This window comes from Schistocerca gregaria, chromosome 4 (genome assembly GCF_023897955.1).
Source record: "Schistocerca gregaria isolate iqSchGreg1 chromosome 4, iqSchGreg1.2, whole genome shotgun sequence".
Classification (NCBI taxonomy): Eukaryota; Metazoa; Arthropoda; class Insecta; order Orthoptera; family Acrididae; genus Schistocerca; species Schistocerca gregaria.
Window position 1 is genome coordinate 453,769,837 of NC_064923.1, and position 18,841 is coordinate 453,788,677.

General features: G+C 37.4%; 1 protein-coding gene across 1 annotated transcript; it reads left to right on the top strand.

Annotated features, from left to right (window-relative positions):
* Positions 1-1,058: 1,058 nt before the first annotated feature.
* LOC126267314 (3-ketoacyl-CoA thiolase, mitochondrial-like) lies at positions 1,059-17,961 on the top strand. Its single transcript, XM_049972410.1, has 8 exons — positions 1,059-2,636; positions 3,248-3,414; positions 9,540-9,671; positions 10,016-10,280; positions 15,993-16,168; positions 16,360-16,560; positions 17,517-17,671; positions 17,751-17,961. Exons 1-8 carry the CDS (start codon positions 2,618-2,620, stop codon positions 17,833-17,835), a joined length of 1,200 nt encoding a protein of 399 aa, XP_049828367.1. The 5' UTR covers positions 1,059-2,617; the 3' UTR covers positions 17,836-17,961.
* The last annotated feature ends 880 nt before the right edge of the window (positions 17,962-18,841 follow it).

The following is an 18,841-nucleotide window of genomic DNA, read 5'->3' on the forward strand; positions in this document are numbered from 1 at the left end:
TCCTATGAGACAGAAGCAGCCAGTTCGACTCTCCATGTATCAGTGCCAGATTCATGTGAATCATCAACACAGACCTGCTTTGACGATGAAGTGGTTGAATTAAGTGCAGCTGTTCGTGTCTTACAAACGCGTGTGAAGTCTCAGAATGTGCAGAAGCGAAACTATTACGGGACAAGGAAAGTGCCTACAGACAGATTGTTTGAAAATTATTCAAATATTTGGTTTTGCGTGACATGTAATGTAATCAGCTCATTATAATATTTTCAGCATATTTATCCCACCATTTGGCAGTTGCTTGTCCCGCGTAGAATAATATAAAGATGAAGGTCATACTTGTGGCAACAAGCGACAATGACAAACACAGTAGGCCTACCGAACGATAAATGAGCTGTCGATCGCTTTTGCATGTAGAGGTACATGTCTGTGGTTCTTACATGTGAATCTGTGTGTTTATATTCTTTTGATGTCAACGTGGTAAGCTTTAATTCTGTCAATTTCACAAGTGTTTCTTCACGAATTTGTTGTGTAGCTTGCCACTCTACTCATGGTTTTTGTCCATACTTGCGCATATTTTGGAATCATTTTCAGAAACGCAGATGCCTTCTGATACTACATACACTCTTGGACGCTAGACAATAACTCGAATAATTCGGAAATTACATAGGGAATTGATGCAAACAAACATTATGCTTACGACGCGTCTGACGTTCACCTTACTCGACGCTTGGAGCGCTAGTGTCGCTCCATCTGTCGAACGGCAACAACTTTTACAGCAGTGAGCGTCGCGACTGTTGTGTTAGACTGTGATACACCTTTGCTAACTCTGGATCAGTTTCCATTGGCTATGAATCGTCCACTACAAAGAAATTTTAAATGGCACAGTATTCCAATTTTTACGTTTGAAAGAAACACACGCAATTAGAAAGCCTTATGAACAATGTTCCACCTACATCGTTACGAAAAATGCGAAAAGCCTAAGAAATATAACTTTCATTCACATCAATGTAGTTTCTGTGACACATCCTTCATAGTATCTATGGTCGAAGGACACATCCCGAAATTTCATGCTGACGATTAGAAGCGTGTTTCTCTTGAGAAAGTCCTAAGAGCTGTAAGATGACTATGCGTTATGTAACAACCAAACGGAATATTATCGACATACATCAGTCGTCGACACAGATATTGCCCAATGACTCATCAATTGCGGACACCATTATCATAGATGCGCCGTGCTGCTTCTGAAGCTGATAAAACGAACACAGACGATCAGGCCTCAAAGTCCTGTCGACGAAGAGATGGGTAGCTCTAACCGAGGAAAGATAGGAGAATGAAATCGGATGTGCTCTCTGAAAAAAAAAAACAACATTTCGGTATCCGCCTTACGCGATTTATGGAAATCAGGGAAAATCTAAATCTGGATGGCCGGACAATGACTCGAACCACACTCTCTTGTCGAATACGAGTCCTGTGTCTAACCACTGCATCATCTCTCCTGATTACGTGAGGAAATGTAAGGACGAACTGCTAAAGTGGAACCTACTGACGAGGAGATAGGTTAGATAAACGTCGTAGGGAAAAAGGACAGTTTTCATGGAGAAAACTAGTACCGGCAATGTTCTGCAGCCTTTCCATTTCACCCTTATACGAACAGTAAAGACGGACTTCGTCTCCTGGAAAAACCTACAGAACAAACTGGCAGTTATGCCACTTACACCCCATCAGCTAATAAAACAGGAAAAATAACCGTATTCTAAAACACAGTAGCGGTGTTAACAAAAGACAACACTGTTCACACGACATGGCGTGAATTACGACACTAATAAAGAGTAGGTCTAAGCCTGTCCCACATTTAACTGTGGTTGGTTGTGTTTATATGTAGATTCAGCAGCTGACGATGAATAGGTTATTAGAAATCGCAAACAAAATTTGACAGAGTTTTGTCACCTAGGTACTGGTAAATCAGTCGCCTTGTATAAAACCTTGTTAGTTGTGTTTGGTAGCAACGGTTCTATTTCTTATAGTAATCGCACAGTGTTGGATGCAAACTAGACGCCAATGTAACTGCATGAATCTGTACTCTCAATCATCTTATGTTATCAGTCAATGTCATGGCGAATTTTGATAGTTACATAACAGTTTCATCTGACATTTTGCCTAAGTATTAGACACTGCAAGCGACAACTGCCTAAATACTTTACTCTTCCGCAATCAAACAAATACTAAGCTCGTCTCACTGGTAGATGAACGGCTGTGTGTGCACAACTTGTTTTGCATGAGTTTTTCCTCTATAACACGTCTTTCCTAATCTGTGGCCAGCCAGGGCTCTACCTGACACAAGTGCGAGATTAAAGTCCACGTAGCGTGTGCTACAGTTACTCCACCTAGTCTGTTACGTGCATTCTATTTCACTCAACACAAGATTAAAGTTCATTCAGCTCGAGCAAAGGTCTTGGAATGTGAGGTACCCGCAACCCTCACACATATACGAGAGCGAGGGCTGCTGAAAATTGACTGTTCAGTGCAGGTCATCTGTGTGGTGTGTCTACAGTAGTCAAGTTGTCATTCCATTAATTTGTTCAGTTAGATAGCTTCGGTGTTTCAGCCCAGAGAAAAAGAAATGGCTGCTTTAACTAAAGGTGAGTGCGGCGCATATGTGATAAGGGTATAAGTATGTTCTGCCTGGCCTGTTCAGTGTAAATTACCACCCAAACTTCGCAATTGTGAACGTCTTCATAGTAAGAATCAATTTTTTGTTCCCGGCAATATACAGATTCAAATAAATATATCCTCGCAATGTAGGACGCCACTTTCAGGTACCACTTTTAGTCGTAGGTATATGATGTCTGTCTGATGGGAATCAAATGACATTTCCGCGTTTACTTTGTTACTTAATGATCTCCAATTTACCAGAATTGTGCTTTAAATAAGTATCTCAGATTGTAGGCGCGACGAGAACAGATGTATTGTGCAATTTGGTGCCTATCTGCAGTAAACAAGTATGGGAAAAAAACGCCAAATACAGAATTCCGAAAACGCCAAGGACAATAAACGAAGTATTTCTTTTACGTGATTATTTGGGTGATAATAAAGCAGATGTCGTTGGCCCTGAGGACAAAAATCGCTATTACTACCAATCCAATCATACATGCACATTAGCTGACTTTTATTTGCCAAATTGAGTGATAGCTATAGTTGTAACTAGTATCTTTGTGAGGAAAATGTGATGTAAAATTTCACTTTTTTACAGGGATTTTTATCGTTGCTGCAAAGCGTACTCCGTTTGGCACCATGGGTGGTAAATTTGTCCAGAAATCAGCTATGGAGTTGCAAGAGGTTGCAGGCAGAGCAGCACTGGCAGCAGGCCGCGTCAGCCCTGATCAAGTTGATTCTGTTGTGATTGGCAACGTTTTAAGTGTAAGAAATACTAACATTCAATATGTTAGTCCAAGTCTGCTGTAATTGTAATGTTTTCATTTGAAACGGCCCTCTGTCAGAGAAAAATGAGCTAAAAATTAATTTTGGGCTATGAGGTTTTAAAATACTTTGTTTTTAAATGTTCTGATAAGAAAAAAATAGAGAACCAAGTATATGCAGAGACTGATGAGCCCTAAATCTACAGTTCATTATGAAATTAGCTAGCCTATATTTGTAACTCATGTTACAGAATTTATAGTGGCCGGCCTCAGCAAATGAACTGAAATACTTTGTGTAAAGCACTAAATGTCATTTCAAAACACAAATTACAAATGTTTATTTTTGTGAAGTATAACATAGCTGTAAAAATTTAATGCTTTTAGAAAATCTAAACTGCTTACAATCTTCAATTTCAGAAAACAGTTGTTGTATGTCCAAATAACCTACATTTTTCATTTTGTTGTGGAAATCCCAGGACTGTGCAAGATTAAGATCTGTAACTACACAGCTGTCATGTTTTTGCAAACTCCACCTACATACAGAAATTTCTAAACAAACTACCAACTACTAAATGTGTAGATATAATATTTAAGTGGTTACTTTAAGTATTTATCTTACATAGTCTGTTAGCATCTCTAAGAAGTTAGTGCATCTACAGACCACAAATATACAAATCTGCTTAGCACATTGGCAATATGATATGTAGTGATCTTGATTTATATTTCATAAAAATCTTTACAGTCTTTTGTTGTACCATAATTGATGTAGTTGTGTGTGTGTTTTTTTTCCACTGAACAATAATTGTCCCAGAAATGAATTTAGCAACAGTAGGAAATACTTGTACATATTAATGCAGTTTTCATGTAATTTAAATGAAATTGTGAGCAGAAATTTCACATCTCCACAGTTTGTAGTCAGTCTTGCTCTGTACAGAATTAGATTATGAACCACAACTAATACATAGGTTTATGCAATGTAGGGCACTACAAATTTATATGTCTGTACATTGCATAACCTTCATGCATCACCTTAGGTCCATACCCAAATTTATACATTATAAATATCTAATATCTTTAGTGGCAATATTATGGGGAGGAAAGTTGCCACTCACCTTATAACAGAGATGCTGAGTTGCAGATAGTCACAACAAAAAGACTGTCAGAAATAAATAAAGCTTTCCGCCACACACACACACACACACACACACACACACACACACACACACACTCACTCACTCACTCACTCTCTCTCTCTCTCTCATGCAAATGCAACTCACACATATGACCACAGTTTTGGGCAACTGAAACCACACTTCTTTCCTCTTCATAATATTGTTACATTTCACCCTGGGTTTTCCATTGTGCAGTGTGTTTAGTAGTTCCTTTAACATTATCAATGTTAGTCACACACTACTTCTTCTCACGCAGTTTCAAGACACTGATGAGGTCTATTTGGAACATAAGCCTCTCAATTGTCTTCTGTCTTCTTACCATGTCTCTCCACATTGATCCAGCCTTCTCCTTTCTTTTGCATACATTTCAGCTGTCTAACTCTTGGTCTTCCTCAAGGTCTTTTCACCTTCTGTTTCATCTCTTGTATCTTTCTGGTCATCCTCTTCTCTTTCATTTGCTTAACATGCCAATACCATCTGTACTTTGATTCCTCTAACCTATTCTTTTCTTAATGAGTCCTCCCTCATTAATTTTCTGATCCTTTCATTCCTTAATGTGTCTATCTTTTCACTCCAGTAATACTTCTCAAGAATTTCTTTTCACTAGCTTGTATTTTGTTTCTCTCTGTTCTTATCATTACCCAGGCTTCAAGAGGCAGATGTCAGGACTGACACTGAAACATAGTATGCCTGATATGTACCTCTTTTGCTATTTTGAGGGACATTTTTGCTCCATATCAGGCTTCTAACAACCAGAATGCTTCTGCTTGTCTGCCCCGCTCATTTATTTCTCTGTCGCTTCTTTCATTCTTGCATATTCAACTTCCCAGATACTTGAAACTCTCCACCTTCCTCAGTCATTCCCCACCAGTTCTTATTCCAGTTAGCTGTGACACTCCTTCTTCCTTGTTGCATTTATCATTTCACATTTATTTATGCTAAGTTTTGTCCCATATCTACTTGTTGCCACATGTCCAACTATTCCTGCTTCTTGTTTCTACAGATTGTCAAATCATCTGCAAACACCACGGCTTCATCTTTCCTTCATTATTATTTGTGCCACTCTGCTCATTGTCTCAGCTATCACCACAAATAGCACCAATGAAAGTACACTTCCTTGCGTGAAATTGTTCCTTTGTTCCAGCCAATTGGAATTCTCTCCTCACTCTTTCACACATCTCGCACTCTCATTGGACACTTCTCTTATTCTCCATATAATCTATTTTTATACGCCTCTTTTTTCCAGGAACTTTCAAATCTCGTTTTTACATACACAATCTTATGCTTTTTCAATGCCCAGGGAGGCCATCAATACATCTTTTCTATATTTGTAGTGGTATTCTTATAGATGTGGACCCATGTTTTTCTTTGCTCATCCTTCCTTCTGTTTTTGCCCAAATTCATGTTGCCAAAAACTTTCTCACAGATCTTTGTATAATGGCTCATCAGTGGATTCTGTTCTAGTTTTTGCACTCTTTTTGTATTACTTTTCTTGAAGATGTGCCAGTCATTCCCTTCTTTCAGTCATATAGCTTCCCCCTCTTTTTCCACACAATTTATTTTACTTGATAAAGCTATTGTGTCCCCATCTCTCCTGCTGCTCTTAGTATCTCTACACTCAGCGTATCCAAACCTGGTATCATCCCTCTTTTTATCTTTCTTAGTGCATCTTCCACTTCTCTCCATGTTAAATTTTTTCTGTTTGCAGTTCCTCTTCTTCTTCCTCCTCCTCATTCCAGGTTCCATTTAGGTTCAAGAGTTCTTCAGGATACTCCCTCCACATGATATTGATTTCCTCTTAATTTTCTACCCCTTGGCTACTTTTGTTTACTATTTAATCATTGTCTGTCATATCATTCCCACCTCTTACTTTTAACCACCCCATATAGGACCTTTTTTGAATTTTCACTATCCTCCTCCTAGTCCATTCTTCCACCCACCTTATCTCTTCAGCCTCTTTCTTTCTCATCTTCTAAAGTTTCTACTGTCCTATTCTGGAACCATATCCTAAAGGCTCTATTCATCTTCTGCACTATGTTTTTTGTTTCTCTATTCCATCAAGTTGTTTCCTTCCATCTCTTTTTGTTGCTTGTACTCTCATATACTACTTGTGCCACAAATGTCCTCTTCAGTCTATCACCTTCCTCGTTCACCATTTTTGGTTCAACTGCTGGGAGATTTTCCTTCACTGTTCTGAGGTGCTATACCCTGCTCTCTTCTCCTTTCAGCTTCTATACCCCTATACAACCATTCTAGTTTTTTGATTCTTTCTTATCCTTTGACCTCTCAGGTTCATTATTAGCAGTCCATTTTTACTGTCCAAGGCCTCTGATGGTATTACATTGATATCTGTGATGTTCCTATTCATTTCACTATTAAGAGTATTGTGTGTAATAAACTTCTGACTTCCTACTCAAGTCATTATTTTACCAATTAATCTTGTGGCTCTCTCTTTCTTGAACCAGGAGTTACCAACCAACAAACTATTCCTCTGGCAGAAATCCAGCAGTCCTTCATCTTGCTCATTTTGACTTCTCCAATCTTCTGGTCAAAGCACACTTTCGTACCTTTGTGTTTATCTTCCAACATATGTCTTTATATCCCTAATTTATATCACATTCTTCCCCCCCCCCCCCCCCACCCCCCATCTGTTTCTGGATTCTTTCTTCAAATTTTGTGTTTGCTGTAGAAGTGCAGTCTACCTGTGGGGGCTTACAGTTGTAATATGTCCATAGTCTTTTACTTCAGTAACATTTTATCTACTTCATTCTATCACTCACCAGTATTTTCTTCACTTCTTTTAACACATTTCTCTCCACTTTCCCCAGTCAATTTCATCATCATTCGTGCTCCAGTAAAATCGATCACCTTTTCTCAGTTCTATCCTCCTTTCCATCTTGTCTCTGACAACCCTAACAGATCCAACTTTCTTCTTTCTATTATATCCACAATCTCCTACACCTTCCCAATCAATATCCAAGTATTTGTTGTTCCAAATTGTAATTTAGGTCTACAAACAGGTCATCAACCATTTTAAGTATCTATCCTTTCCAAGGCTCGTGCCATTGTTGACAGCAGAGAGATTATCCACTATGTGCTTGCTAGGCCTATTGTAGCTTCATTGAAGACCTGTTGGCCATCACTTTTCAGGGGTCCTGTAGGACCTTCACAGCTACCGTGTCAGTCTCGGTGGAACTGTACACACATCTGTTTTATTCACTTCTGACACCAGTGCTGTCAGGAAAGAGGAGTCAAGTTTGAAGATACTGTAGTTTTTGGTATCAGAAGTTCCTTCTTATACAAACAAAAAAGAAAGGAAGGTAACATATATGTTTGCACACAGAAAGTTTATTTTTATGTCCTACATTAGAAGAGAAACAACAGGAAGATTAGAATAGATGAGACTGGACTTCTTAGTGTTAGATTTTGTGGTAAGGTCTTATAGGATCAAACTGCTGAGGTCATCGGTCCGTAGTGTTTGATCATAGCTACTTTGGAGAAGGGAAAGCAAATGGAGATTAGAGGATGCCATGCAACCAGATGAAAAGGAAGGAAATTAGGGGCAAAAGGGTGGGGGCAACTGTGGCTGTGTATACTTGCAATTTGCCAATTCTTATTCAGTCTTCCAAAAAGCTTTGTGGTGGTTGTATCAGTGAATAATGCTAAACTGATGTAACTGGGCATGAGTGCTATCAAATTGATTTGGATGAAGAAGATTTTGTGACTGCTCAACGCGATGGTCATAAGTGAACATGCAAGAAAAGTTTTTCCAATGGTAGCAGTGTCTGCGGTTTCAAGGAGAAAGTTTTTCTAGAGCTGTCCAAAAATTATACCCACTTGTTGCAATGATTAGAAGGCAACAGAGTTACTGTGTGCAATCACTAAATAATTCTCAAGTTGTCTTATGGCATGGAAGAAGAGGAAATTGAAGTATAGGTGAAAAATTTGGGGCTCAGTGCATAGTATTATTGCATCTCAGTAATGAAAGTGTTGGAAAGACAAGCTATATTCTTGAATGATCACTCTTGGAGCAATGTTGGATGGAAACCTTCAGCATAAATAAAGCAAACTAGAGACTGTCTGTATGATCCACATGAAAGTACAAAGAGGGTTCAACACTGAAAGTTTGGGGAGGCATACAGAATGAGATGAGTAAAATTTAATGTGGAGAGAAGATATGGGTATAGTGAAGGAAAGTAACTGTTTTAACTCTCCTGTCTTGTCCGTACTGAACTACACTGTGAAATGATGTTCCCACGTTTTCCTCCTGTTCTCTCTTTGCTCCAGATAAAGAAACTCTTTGACAATGATAGCTGATGAATCTTGTTGCACTGATTTATGTTGGTTATGGATTGGTTATTCTTTCTAGCTCATGTTGCCTAATTGTAAGGTTTGACGTACTTATGGATGTAAAAAAATTCACTTTAGTCATAACAAATAAAAATATTACCCCAGAATGCAGACATCTAAAGGGTTGGTGGGGAGGGAGAATTAGGGTGAGGGGTGCATGATGGGGTAGGATATGAGGAAAATTTGTCAGAAATGATGTTCTCCACCACGAAGCTTTCTACTTGTTCACAATGCAATCACATTGTATCCTTTGCATGTATGTTTATACGATTTTTAGAAACTGTGATCATGTAGAAATATACTATTCAGTTACTCCTGTTACATTTGAAGAAATATTCAGTTTGTATTACAGCAAGGCAGTATCTTATAATGTAATTAAGCAAAAGCAGCAGTATCATTTTTGTACAACACAGTTTTATGGCTAATAATTTGTTTACTATACATTGAGATTAAGAACTTTTAATATACTTTAAAAAATCAATCAAACAAGATTTTTCTCGGCAGTTAAATCATTTAAATGGTCCATTTGCCTGTTATAATAAGCATTAATATGAGAATGTGGTGATTGTACTTATACTGAAAATAAATCAGAATATTGTTTCAGGTTTCAGCTCCAGATTCAATTTTCATTGCACGCCATGTTTCTTTGAGATGCGGAATACCCATTGAGCGACCTGCACTGGCTGTCAATAGACTTTGTGGTTCTGGATTCCAAGCTATAGTCAGTGGGGCTCATGTAAGTAATCTTTTCATATTTGAGTGGAAATAGTTGAAGAACCCAGAATAAAATGAACTATTTGCCAAAGACTGAGTAATTTGGAAACTACTGCTAGCAATTTTCTGTTCTAAAAATGATTCACATGTATTCATGCAGATGTCTGCCCCCATTATTGCAACTGCAGCTGAAAGTTACATGTCTGCTGATGTTAACTGGAAACTTTCTGTTTCCCTTTTGCTTTAAGCACAAGCTGTGTAATTACAGCAAATAGTATTTTTTTCGGTTTTGAAGAAATATAAGTTCATCATCTAAATTTGCAAATTAAGACTGCAGTTACTTTTTTATTTTGTAATAAATTTCAGAACATTCTCGTAGGGGACTCAAAAGTAGTTCTGACAGGAGGAACAGATAATATGAGCCAAGCTCCTTATGCTGTGCGTAATATCCGATTTGGAGCACCTCTTGGAGCAAGAATTGAATTTGAGGATACTCTGTGGGTTGGTCTTACAGACACCTACTGCAACCTTTCAATGGCACTGACAGCAGAAAACCTGGCTGAGAAGTACAAAATTGCAAGACAAGATGTTGATAAATATTCCCTTCGATCACAAATGCAATGGAAGAATGGTAAGCTGAAACACTGACATTTGAGCATCTTTAATGGAAAACAACATGCTAATGATTTGCATGTGCAGGGTTCAGCATTAACAGATTCTTAATTTATATACAGTCTAAATCTTTAAATCTGTCACCTTTATCTCCAATTTCGTTGTACTAAATTTCATGACCATTTATACTATTTGTGAGGTTATTTCATGGTTAAAGTGAACCACCACTAGATAAATTGGCAGTAACAGATCATACACTGGGACCAGCAGACCACTAAATTTGATTATCTGACACTAAAATTTTATCAGTATTTTATTTTTTATCATTACTATGCTTGAATGCACACAGTTTTCACGGATAATTTTTTTATTTATTATTTTTTTTAAAGCAAAACTCACGAAAATATTTTTAACAGAAAAGGAGGAGGACTCATATTAAATAAGTGGGCCTTAGTGCTAAACAATGCAAATGGTGTCAATTCTTCAGTTGTGCAACCTCCATAATGCATGCTGGTGTGACTCATATTTCTTTTCTAGTAGACAGATGAAGCTGCAACTTAACCACTGTGCATTACCAGTAAAGTTCGGCAGCTTTGGCTAACTAAAAAAGTATACTTTTGGAAATTAACTATCTTTGCGGCCACTAATGAGGTCTCCAACAGAAACGTGGGCAAAGGAACATGCCTTAAACCACATGTAATGCTCATAAAACTAATGTCATCAAGATTGCCCAGTACTTTCCTTCAGTAGGCAAAATCCCAAGCACTGTGTGTGTGTGTGTGTGTGTGTGTGTGTGTGTGTGTGTGTGTGTGAGAGAGAGAGAGAGAGAGAGAGAGAGAGAAGGGTTATAGTATGCTGGTAAGCATTGGATCAGATTTAGTTCACAGATGATACAAGGACAGAGTGAGAAGTAAAGTTGAATTAAGAAGCAGACTGCACAGAGACTTAAAACTATGAGAAAAGCAAAAAGTGGAGGTTTTTAGCCACCTACCTTGATGTTCGTATTAATTTCATTAAAGCTTATATCCAAATATTAGTCCATAAAAAAATCGACTATTAAAAACCATCACTTCCACTCCTTGCATATCAAGTGCTCCTTTTCCTACGGTCATGTGGAAATAATGATTTCCTTAACTCCTACACCTATATGTTCTCTTAGGTTTTCCTTTTCACAGATCTGCACAAACAAATATCTTGTGCAGTCTCCACCTCTCAGCCTACCAAAAGGACATCTTCCACTTTTAAAAACCTCAGAAGCAACCCATTCCCACTTGTCACCCAGTAACACAGGGCTTCAAAAGCCTCAGTACATTAGTCTGCCAAGACTATGACTATAAGTCAACCCTCAAAATGCGATACTCTCTCCCTAACGTCCTGTATATACTTTCCACTTTTGCCTTCCTAATGCCCCTAACATCCTTTGTCAAACCATATTATGTTCCCAGACCATTATCCATATGCTGAGGTTCTTAACACTGCTGGGACTTCATTTCATTCATTTCCAAGCCTGCCCCGCCCATCCACACCCCAGCACTACCACATCAAAGTCAGAGTAAAATGTTAAACAACATATGTTGTTTACCACATAATGTGTTCACTGCATGCCTTTTCATTTAGGAATGACCACCACCAAACAGTCTTAACTGCATGAATGGACAAAGAAATAGTGTCCACCTTGGTGACATCTAATATCTAGCTGCTGTGCTTACCCAAGGGACCCGAATGCCTGCTACACCACATTGGCCATTTGGATCTTCCCATGCAGTACTACTATCCCTGAACTCCCAAGACATTAACTTGTTCTTAAATACATTTTTTGCATCCCACCAACACCTTAGATGCCAGAACGCACTTCTTCAGTCGTACAACCCTGCACCCTCGCAGCCATAAAAATCACAAACTCTTTAATTTTTGAAAACTTAAAATGAGAAATCCTTTTTTTACAAAATATTGTTCTGAAATTCAGATTTTTAATATAATTTCATATCAATACAATAAAACCACAACATTAAATACAAAGAACAGGTGGTTCACATAGGAGTCTCACTTTGCTCCATTGTTCTGCTTGATACTTATCGGCATAAGTCGGTTGTCTTCATGACTATGACAACATTCAAACAAGCATTGTAGCTGATTGATGAACTTGTGTCAGTATTAATTATTAATACAGCATTTAGTGATGAATGACAATTAAGGTATTCCTGGCCCATTGGGGTTCATGTGCAATTCAAACTTTTTGAGGAGTTGGGAAAGACAAAACACTATGTGACACGGGATGTGGATTTAATGTTTTATAAATGCTTTGAGTTCTTTTACTCATTGTGTTGTATTACAACTATATTGATTACACACACACACACACACACACACACACACACACACACACACACACACACACACACACACAAAAAAAAAAAAAACTACGTTACACTACCTTGCCCCAAACCACTGCCCATTGCATCATGTTTGTCACCCATCATCACCATAACTAGTTCCAGCACACTGGCAAACTGTAGTTACATTTTGATTTATTACACATGTACTTTTAAGTCCCTGGTGATGACTTGATCCAGTGAGTTAAAAATTTCCTGCCAGAACACCGTCCATCTTCACTTTGCACTACATCCTTCTGTTTTGTATGAACTGAAGTTATCTCCTGTCTGACACATTCTCCTTCATCTTTGTTTCCTCTCTCCTCCCAACAGATGGGTCTCTACCAATCTGGTGTCACTGTACTCTGCCTGTCCTTTTCCAACACTGTTCATTTTTCCTCTCCAAGGAAGGAAATAACAGTTCAAAAGCTAGATAATAGTTTTTAAAATTTTATGTGAATGTGTTGGGAATAATTGGAATTTTGCCTCCCTAAGCCATTCTGTCTCCTTGAAAATGTTAGAGTTGTAGCTGTCTTATTTAGCAGAAAATTGTGCAAATAACACCACGTAAAAAGTAAATTTTCTTTCATAGATCATGTCAGAATTTTTCTCTCATTGTGATAAATTTAAAACTTCATAAAATATGCATGCCCTTGCATGACTTTTTCAACTAATCACTGAGGAATCTTACTTTTTTACTACATACTTTTGTCTCTTATTGTAAGTTAAAAAAAATGTGGTTGTGCAGTCTCTCTTCTTGTGTATGTTATTGTAGGTTAGGTTTTGATAGTGTAATTTTTATCTTTATTTGAAAATATGAATAATTTAAAAGTAAAGAAGACCACATACAGACTAGTAGATTAAAGAATTTTTCCAAAATTTAGCAAGTGTGTGTCTCCCTTTCTTTGACATTCAACCAGAATTTCCCTTACCATGTTTATTTGAAAGTAAAAGGTCAGTCAGAAGCCTCTAGAATGGGAAGTCAAGTTAGCAAAGAAATACTTTCTTCACTGCTGTGCTTCTAAGGGCAGGACGGAGACCGTTGTCTTGACCAGCTGTGACGTATAATTTTATATATATAAATTTTCAGTGCCTACAGTGTCACTTCTTTGTGTCACACAAATTTTTATTTGTAAATGGGATCACTTAAGACTATTCCCATGGGTTCGCCCCTCAAATTCCTCCGTCATATCGCAAAATTGTTGTCTGATGTAGTACAAACTGAAAAAATAAATTCCTTTTAAAGCACAGTTTCGTATACAATTTATATTCAAAACCTTACACCTGTGTCACAGAACAAATTCTTCACCGAGAATACTTTACACAAGTTTAAGGGAAGAAATGCTTCCAATCATTATTACAGTATTTAAAGAACATCAAAATATGATCAGGCTGAAATCAACAAACAGTACATGAGACTATGTTAATTCAACTGTAAAAAGCTAATGAGCATATTATTAGCAAAATGAGAAATACGCAAAAGTGAAATGCCAAAATGAGCACTTTTCAATTCAGAGTAAATCAAAACAATGAGAATGGCTGAAAGAGAGCACAATAACATGAGCCATAAATGAATAAAAGCTAAGCAAATAAGAGAATAGGCAAGAATGAGATGCCAACAAAATGAGATCTGGCCGAACTCCGTTGGCACATATATACGGTTGCGCTCATGGCAGTACCTCGTGGCCCGTACGCAACACACGCACCTGCGACCGCAATGCACTCTTAACGCTCGCGGCAGCGTCTAGCAGGGCATACGCAAGTTGTGCGATTGCTGTCGCAGGCCGACCCTTAATCTAAGATGTTACACAGCCATGTTTAACTGAATGGTGGGAAAGAAGAGGGATCCAGTAGAGAGATTTTGGCTGTCATAATTAATCATTTAGCAAGAGAGTGGAAGCATTTTTCCTTGGATGATTTGTGTTTTCTTCTTTGGACTGAGTGTTACTTGAGGACAACTTTGAGTAATTTGGTATAAATATAAAATAATAATGGTAAATGTAGAACTTTACGCAAAGGATAGGTTTTTTCAGAGTAAGCGAAGGTTACAAACACGAGTAAGCTGTTACAAAGACTAGGAGATTGATAGATTTTATCATTGCTAAATGCTCTTCCAGAACAATAGTATTTTGATACAAACTTGAATGAATAAAACTATTTATGGAGTGGTGACTTTTCAGGAATAGCAGAAAAATAAGGAAATCTTGGGAATATTCTGAATCACTCTGGAAACTCTGAGAAACTTTTGGGGGGAGGGAATGGAAATAAATGACCAGAATCATCGTGTTAAAACTCACTTTCTAATTCTGATTCAAAAACAACTGTTTGTGGAGTTGTGCAGGGAAAGGTGAAGGAGGGTAGTGAATTGTTGGAATGTAAGTTGCTCGATCACAAGTACTTCCCACATGCTCACTGATATTGGGAACCTTCTGTTGTCTGTCTCCTTCCTCGTCAAATACTTTTTAGGGGTATGAAGTGTGACACAAGTACGAAACATGCATGTTTTGTAGAATAGTACTGAATTATAGGCTTTGGGTCCTTTTCTTCTTTCAGAGCAAAGTAATACTTCATTGACTTTCTTGCATTCTCATGCTTAAAATCAACAGTGGCCATAGCTTGAAGAGCATCCCCTTATAAACAAGAGCTATCATTACTATCAAAATCTGTTGATACCATATTCCCGTCAGTTTGAAGTATGTTCCTGCACAGGTTTCTCATAAGGTTGAGGCTATTGCACAATAACATGCCACTGCACAAAACTGTGATGGATGATGATAATGAGCAAATTTCAATGGCTGGCAAGAGGTTAAAATTCATGTATTTATTATGAAACTGTAAATCATTGTTGAACTTGGAATAATTACTAATAGGTAATGTGGCAACTCAAATAATTTCATTTGAGGCTATGCAAATTAGTGACGTTAAACTTTTACTTGCACTAAAAAAAATAAAAAAAATGCAGAGAGATTTGGAATTTCAACACGAAATTTTAGAGAAATCTTTTGATTACATACAGAGGTCACCCTGATTTACAGTGGCACTAAAAACTCTTGCTGCAGAAAGTCTTTCCACTTAAACATAACAGCTATTTTGCACCTTTTTTGTTTGAGCATGTCTGATTTACTGAAGGTTGCACTTGGAATTAGTATTAACAAATACATGTGTTGTACTGCAAAATAAATTTTTTGCACATGCACAGTCTTAATTGACACAATTTCTATTAAGAGTAATGGTTCTATAATAAATCACATTACAGAAGAGCTTAAGAGGCAAAATGGTTCACTATTAGTATCCTTATTTATTTGTTATTGTATTCCTAGATCACAATAACTACCATATCGTGATTTATTTTTTGACAGCCAATGATAAAGGATATTTTAAGGAAGAACTAGCACCAGTCACACTGACAATAAAGAAGAAAGAAGTGATTGTTGATGTAGATGAACATCCGCGACCTCAAACTACTGCAGAAGGACTTGCAAAACTCGCACCTGTTTTTAAGAAGAATGGAGTTGTCACTGCAGGATCTGCATCTGTATGATCATTTAAAACGAGTATTTTATGTGAAACTTATTTCTTCTCTCTTTGAGAAATATTTGGAAAAGATAATTGCAAGCTATATAGTATGGAGTGCTCATACTTTCAAGATAGATTTTTTGATTTTTATAATACAAATAGGTGGATAATCCATTTTTGAAAATTTTAAACAGTGGTGGCATATTTCAGGGCATATGTGATGGTGCTGGTGCTGTTGTTTTGGCTAGTGAAGAGGCTTGTAAGGAATATGGATACAAACCATTAGCACGACTTGTCGGTTATTCGGTTGTTGGTGTGGACCCAAGCATAATGGGCATAGGGCCTGCTCCAGCAATTCAGAAGTTGCTGAAGGTCACGGACAAAACACTTAATGATATTGATCTAGTTGAGGTAAGTAAACCACAGGAGCTCAAGGGCAATTATATATTAGTAAACTATTTGTATGTAAAACTAAGTATAATTATGACAAAGCTGTACAATTACATTGTCATTTTCATTACACAGAAAGTAATATTTATTCACCAAGTGGTGGCAGAACACACACATAATAGGAGGTTATAATTAGCCAAGCTTTCAGAGCCAGTGGCTCCTCCTCCAGGCGGAAGGGGTTGAAGGGGAAGGAAGAGGGGTGAAGGAAAAGAACTGGAGAGGTCTAAGAAAAGTCTTTCCTCCTCATCCCATCCAGTAAGTCTCCCTTCTGGGTGACTTTTCCTAAATCTACCACTTTTCCTAGACCTATCCAGTCCCTTTCCTTCACTCCACTTCCTTCCCCTTCAACCCTTCTGCCTGAAGGAGGAGCCACTAGCTCCAAAAGCTTACCTAATTATAACTTTATTTTATGTGTGTGTGCCACCACCGCTTGGTGAGTAGGTCTTTTCTTTATTTATCCAATTACATTATATTGCCAAAAATTGATTGTTTTCATTGTTAGAAAGTAATGTTTGTATTTTCTTGTGTTGAATACTTTTATTTCCACACTCTAACTAGCATGGCAGTAGCATATTAATAGAGTGAACTGCATCACTTTACATACAACTGCACTTTGTTTCACTAACATTGGTGGCCAAGGTATTGCTTTTCTGGTGAAGAGCATACACTAAATGAATCCAATACTATGCAACAGACTAACGCACTGAGCTTTTAGGCACATTTCATTTCTTATGTTTATCTTAAGTTTTTCTTTGATTTATGCATTGTGATTTATTGCAAATGAGTATCCTCCCCCCCCCCCCCCCCAAAAAAAAGCAAAAAAAGAAAGAAAAAACTAACTACCATGATGGGGAAAAACTTTAGTACTTCCAGTCGGATGTATGACTAAATGGTCATATTGAAAATTTGTGTTGCAGATTAATGAAGCATTTGCTGCTCAGACATTGTCTTGTCAACAAGAACTGAAATTGGACATGGAAAAATTGAATGTGAATGGAGGAGCGATTGCACTGGGACATCCACTTGCTGCATCAGGGTCACGTATTACGAGCCATCTTGTACACGAACTCAGGTTTGTTATGATGTAATTTTGTCAAGCATGCAAAATTGGCGACATTCTCATTGAGTAATGAGGCTTTTTTTCTCTACAGGAGGAGAAAAGGAAAGTATGGAATTGGTTCGGCTTGTATTGGTGGTGGCCAAGGTATTGCTCTTCTGGTAGAGAGCATACACTAAATGAATCCAATACTACGCAACAGACTAATTTGTACTGAAAAATTTATATAAAGGATTTTCATATTTTTTATATTCATATATGTATATACACACATCTATATTAAAATTCAAAAAAAGCTTAGTAAATATTCTTGTCTGCCTATATTGTCATCCCTCTGTCAGAGAACATATTTGTCACATTATATACATTTATTAATTAAATTTTAATAGGAAAAAATGAAATTAATCCAGAAAAATTGGAATGGTGTTTTATTTCCAAATGTAAGAGCCCAGACGTTCTCTGGTATGAAACCACACCCCTACTGCAAGGAGTGAGGAATACTCTCCTTTGTTTTCAATACTGGAAAATAAACAAACTATTTAATTCCATTAATGTTAGTGAAACAAAGTGCAGTTTCGCTTCAAACCTGAAAATGAGAAAATCAATTAATAAATTTCACAATACATTTTCCAGCACACTTACAGATGTACTGAAGCCTTCTGCTTTGACATGTATCTGTAGGCAACCATAAAACTGCAGTGATCATAATACAGTAAGGTTTTGCATTGCCAGCAACAATCACCCATAAACATATAAATAACAAGCATCTTAACTTGTGAATATAGTTTCCCAGCATATACTACAAATGAAAAGCCCTGGTAGCAACATTTCGATGCCAATGAGTGTGAAACTTGTTGAAATGTCATGCTATCTTAATGTTGCCACATGGCTAGAAACCCGAGAGCTTTTCAGCAAATAGCTTTACCTTATTTCACAACTTTCCTTGGGCAGCTGCATTCAGTGTTATGCATGAAATCATTTTTTTTTAAAGCTACATTTGACCTTAACATGTGCATCTATTGCAATGAACATTTAAGACACAATTTGCATTTCCACAGATTTTAATATTCTGGTTTGTCTATCCAATTAAACAGATTTGATTTAAAGTTAAATAAAAATTCTACTTCCCAAGCAGCAGCAGAAAACACACACACAAGACTGCTGTGACTGGCAAGCTTCCGGAGC

What these genes read in the sequence shown, in the direction of transcription:
- LOC126267314 (XM_049972410.1), top strand. An exon ending in TCACTGCAGGATCTGCATCT is followed by an intron (nt 16,169 to 16,359) that starts GTATGATCATTT and finishes GGCATATTTCAG; the next exon opens with GGCATATGTGATGGTGCTGG. An exon ending in ATGATATTGATCTAGTTGAG is followed by an intron (nt 16,561 to 17,516) that starts GTAAGTAAACCA and finishes TTTGTGTTGCAG; the next exon opens with ATTAATGAAGCATTTGCTGC.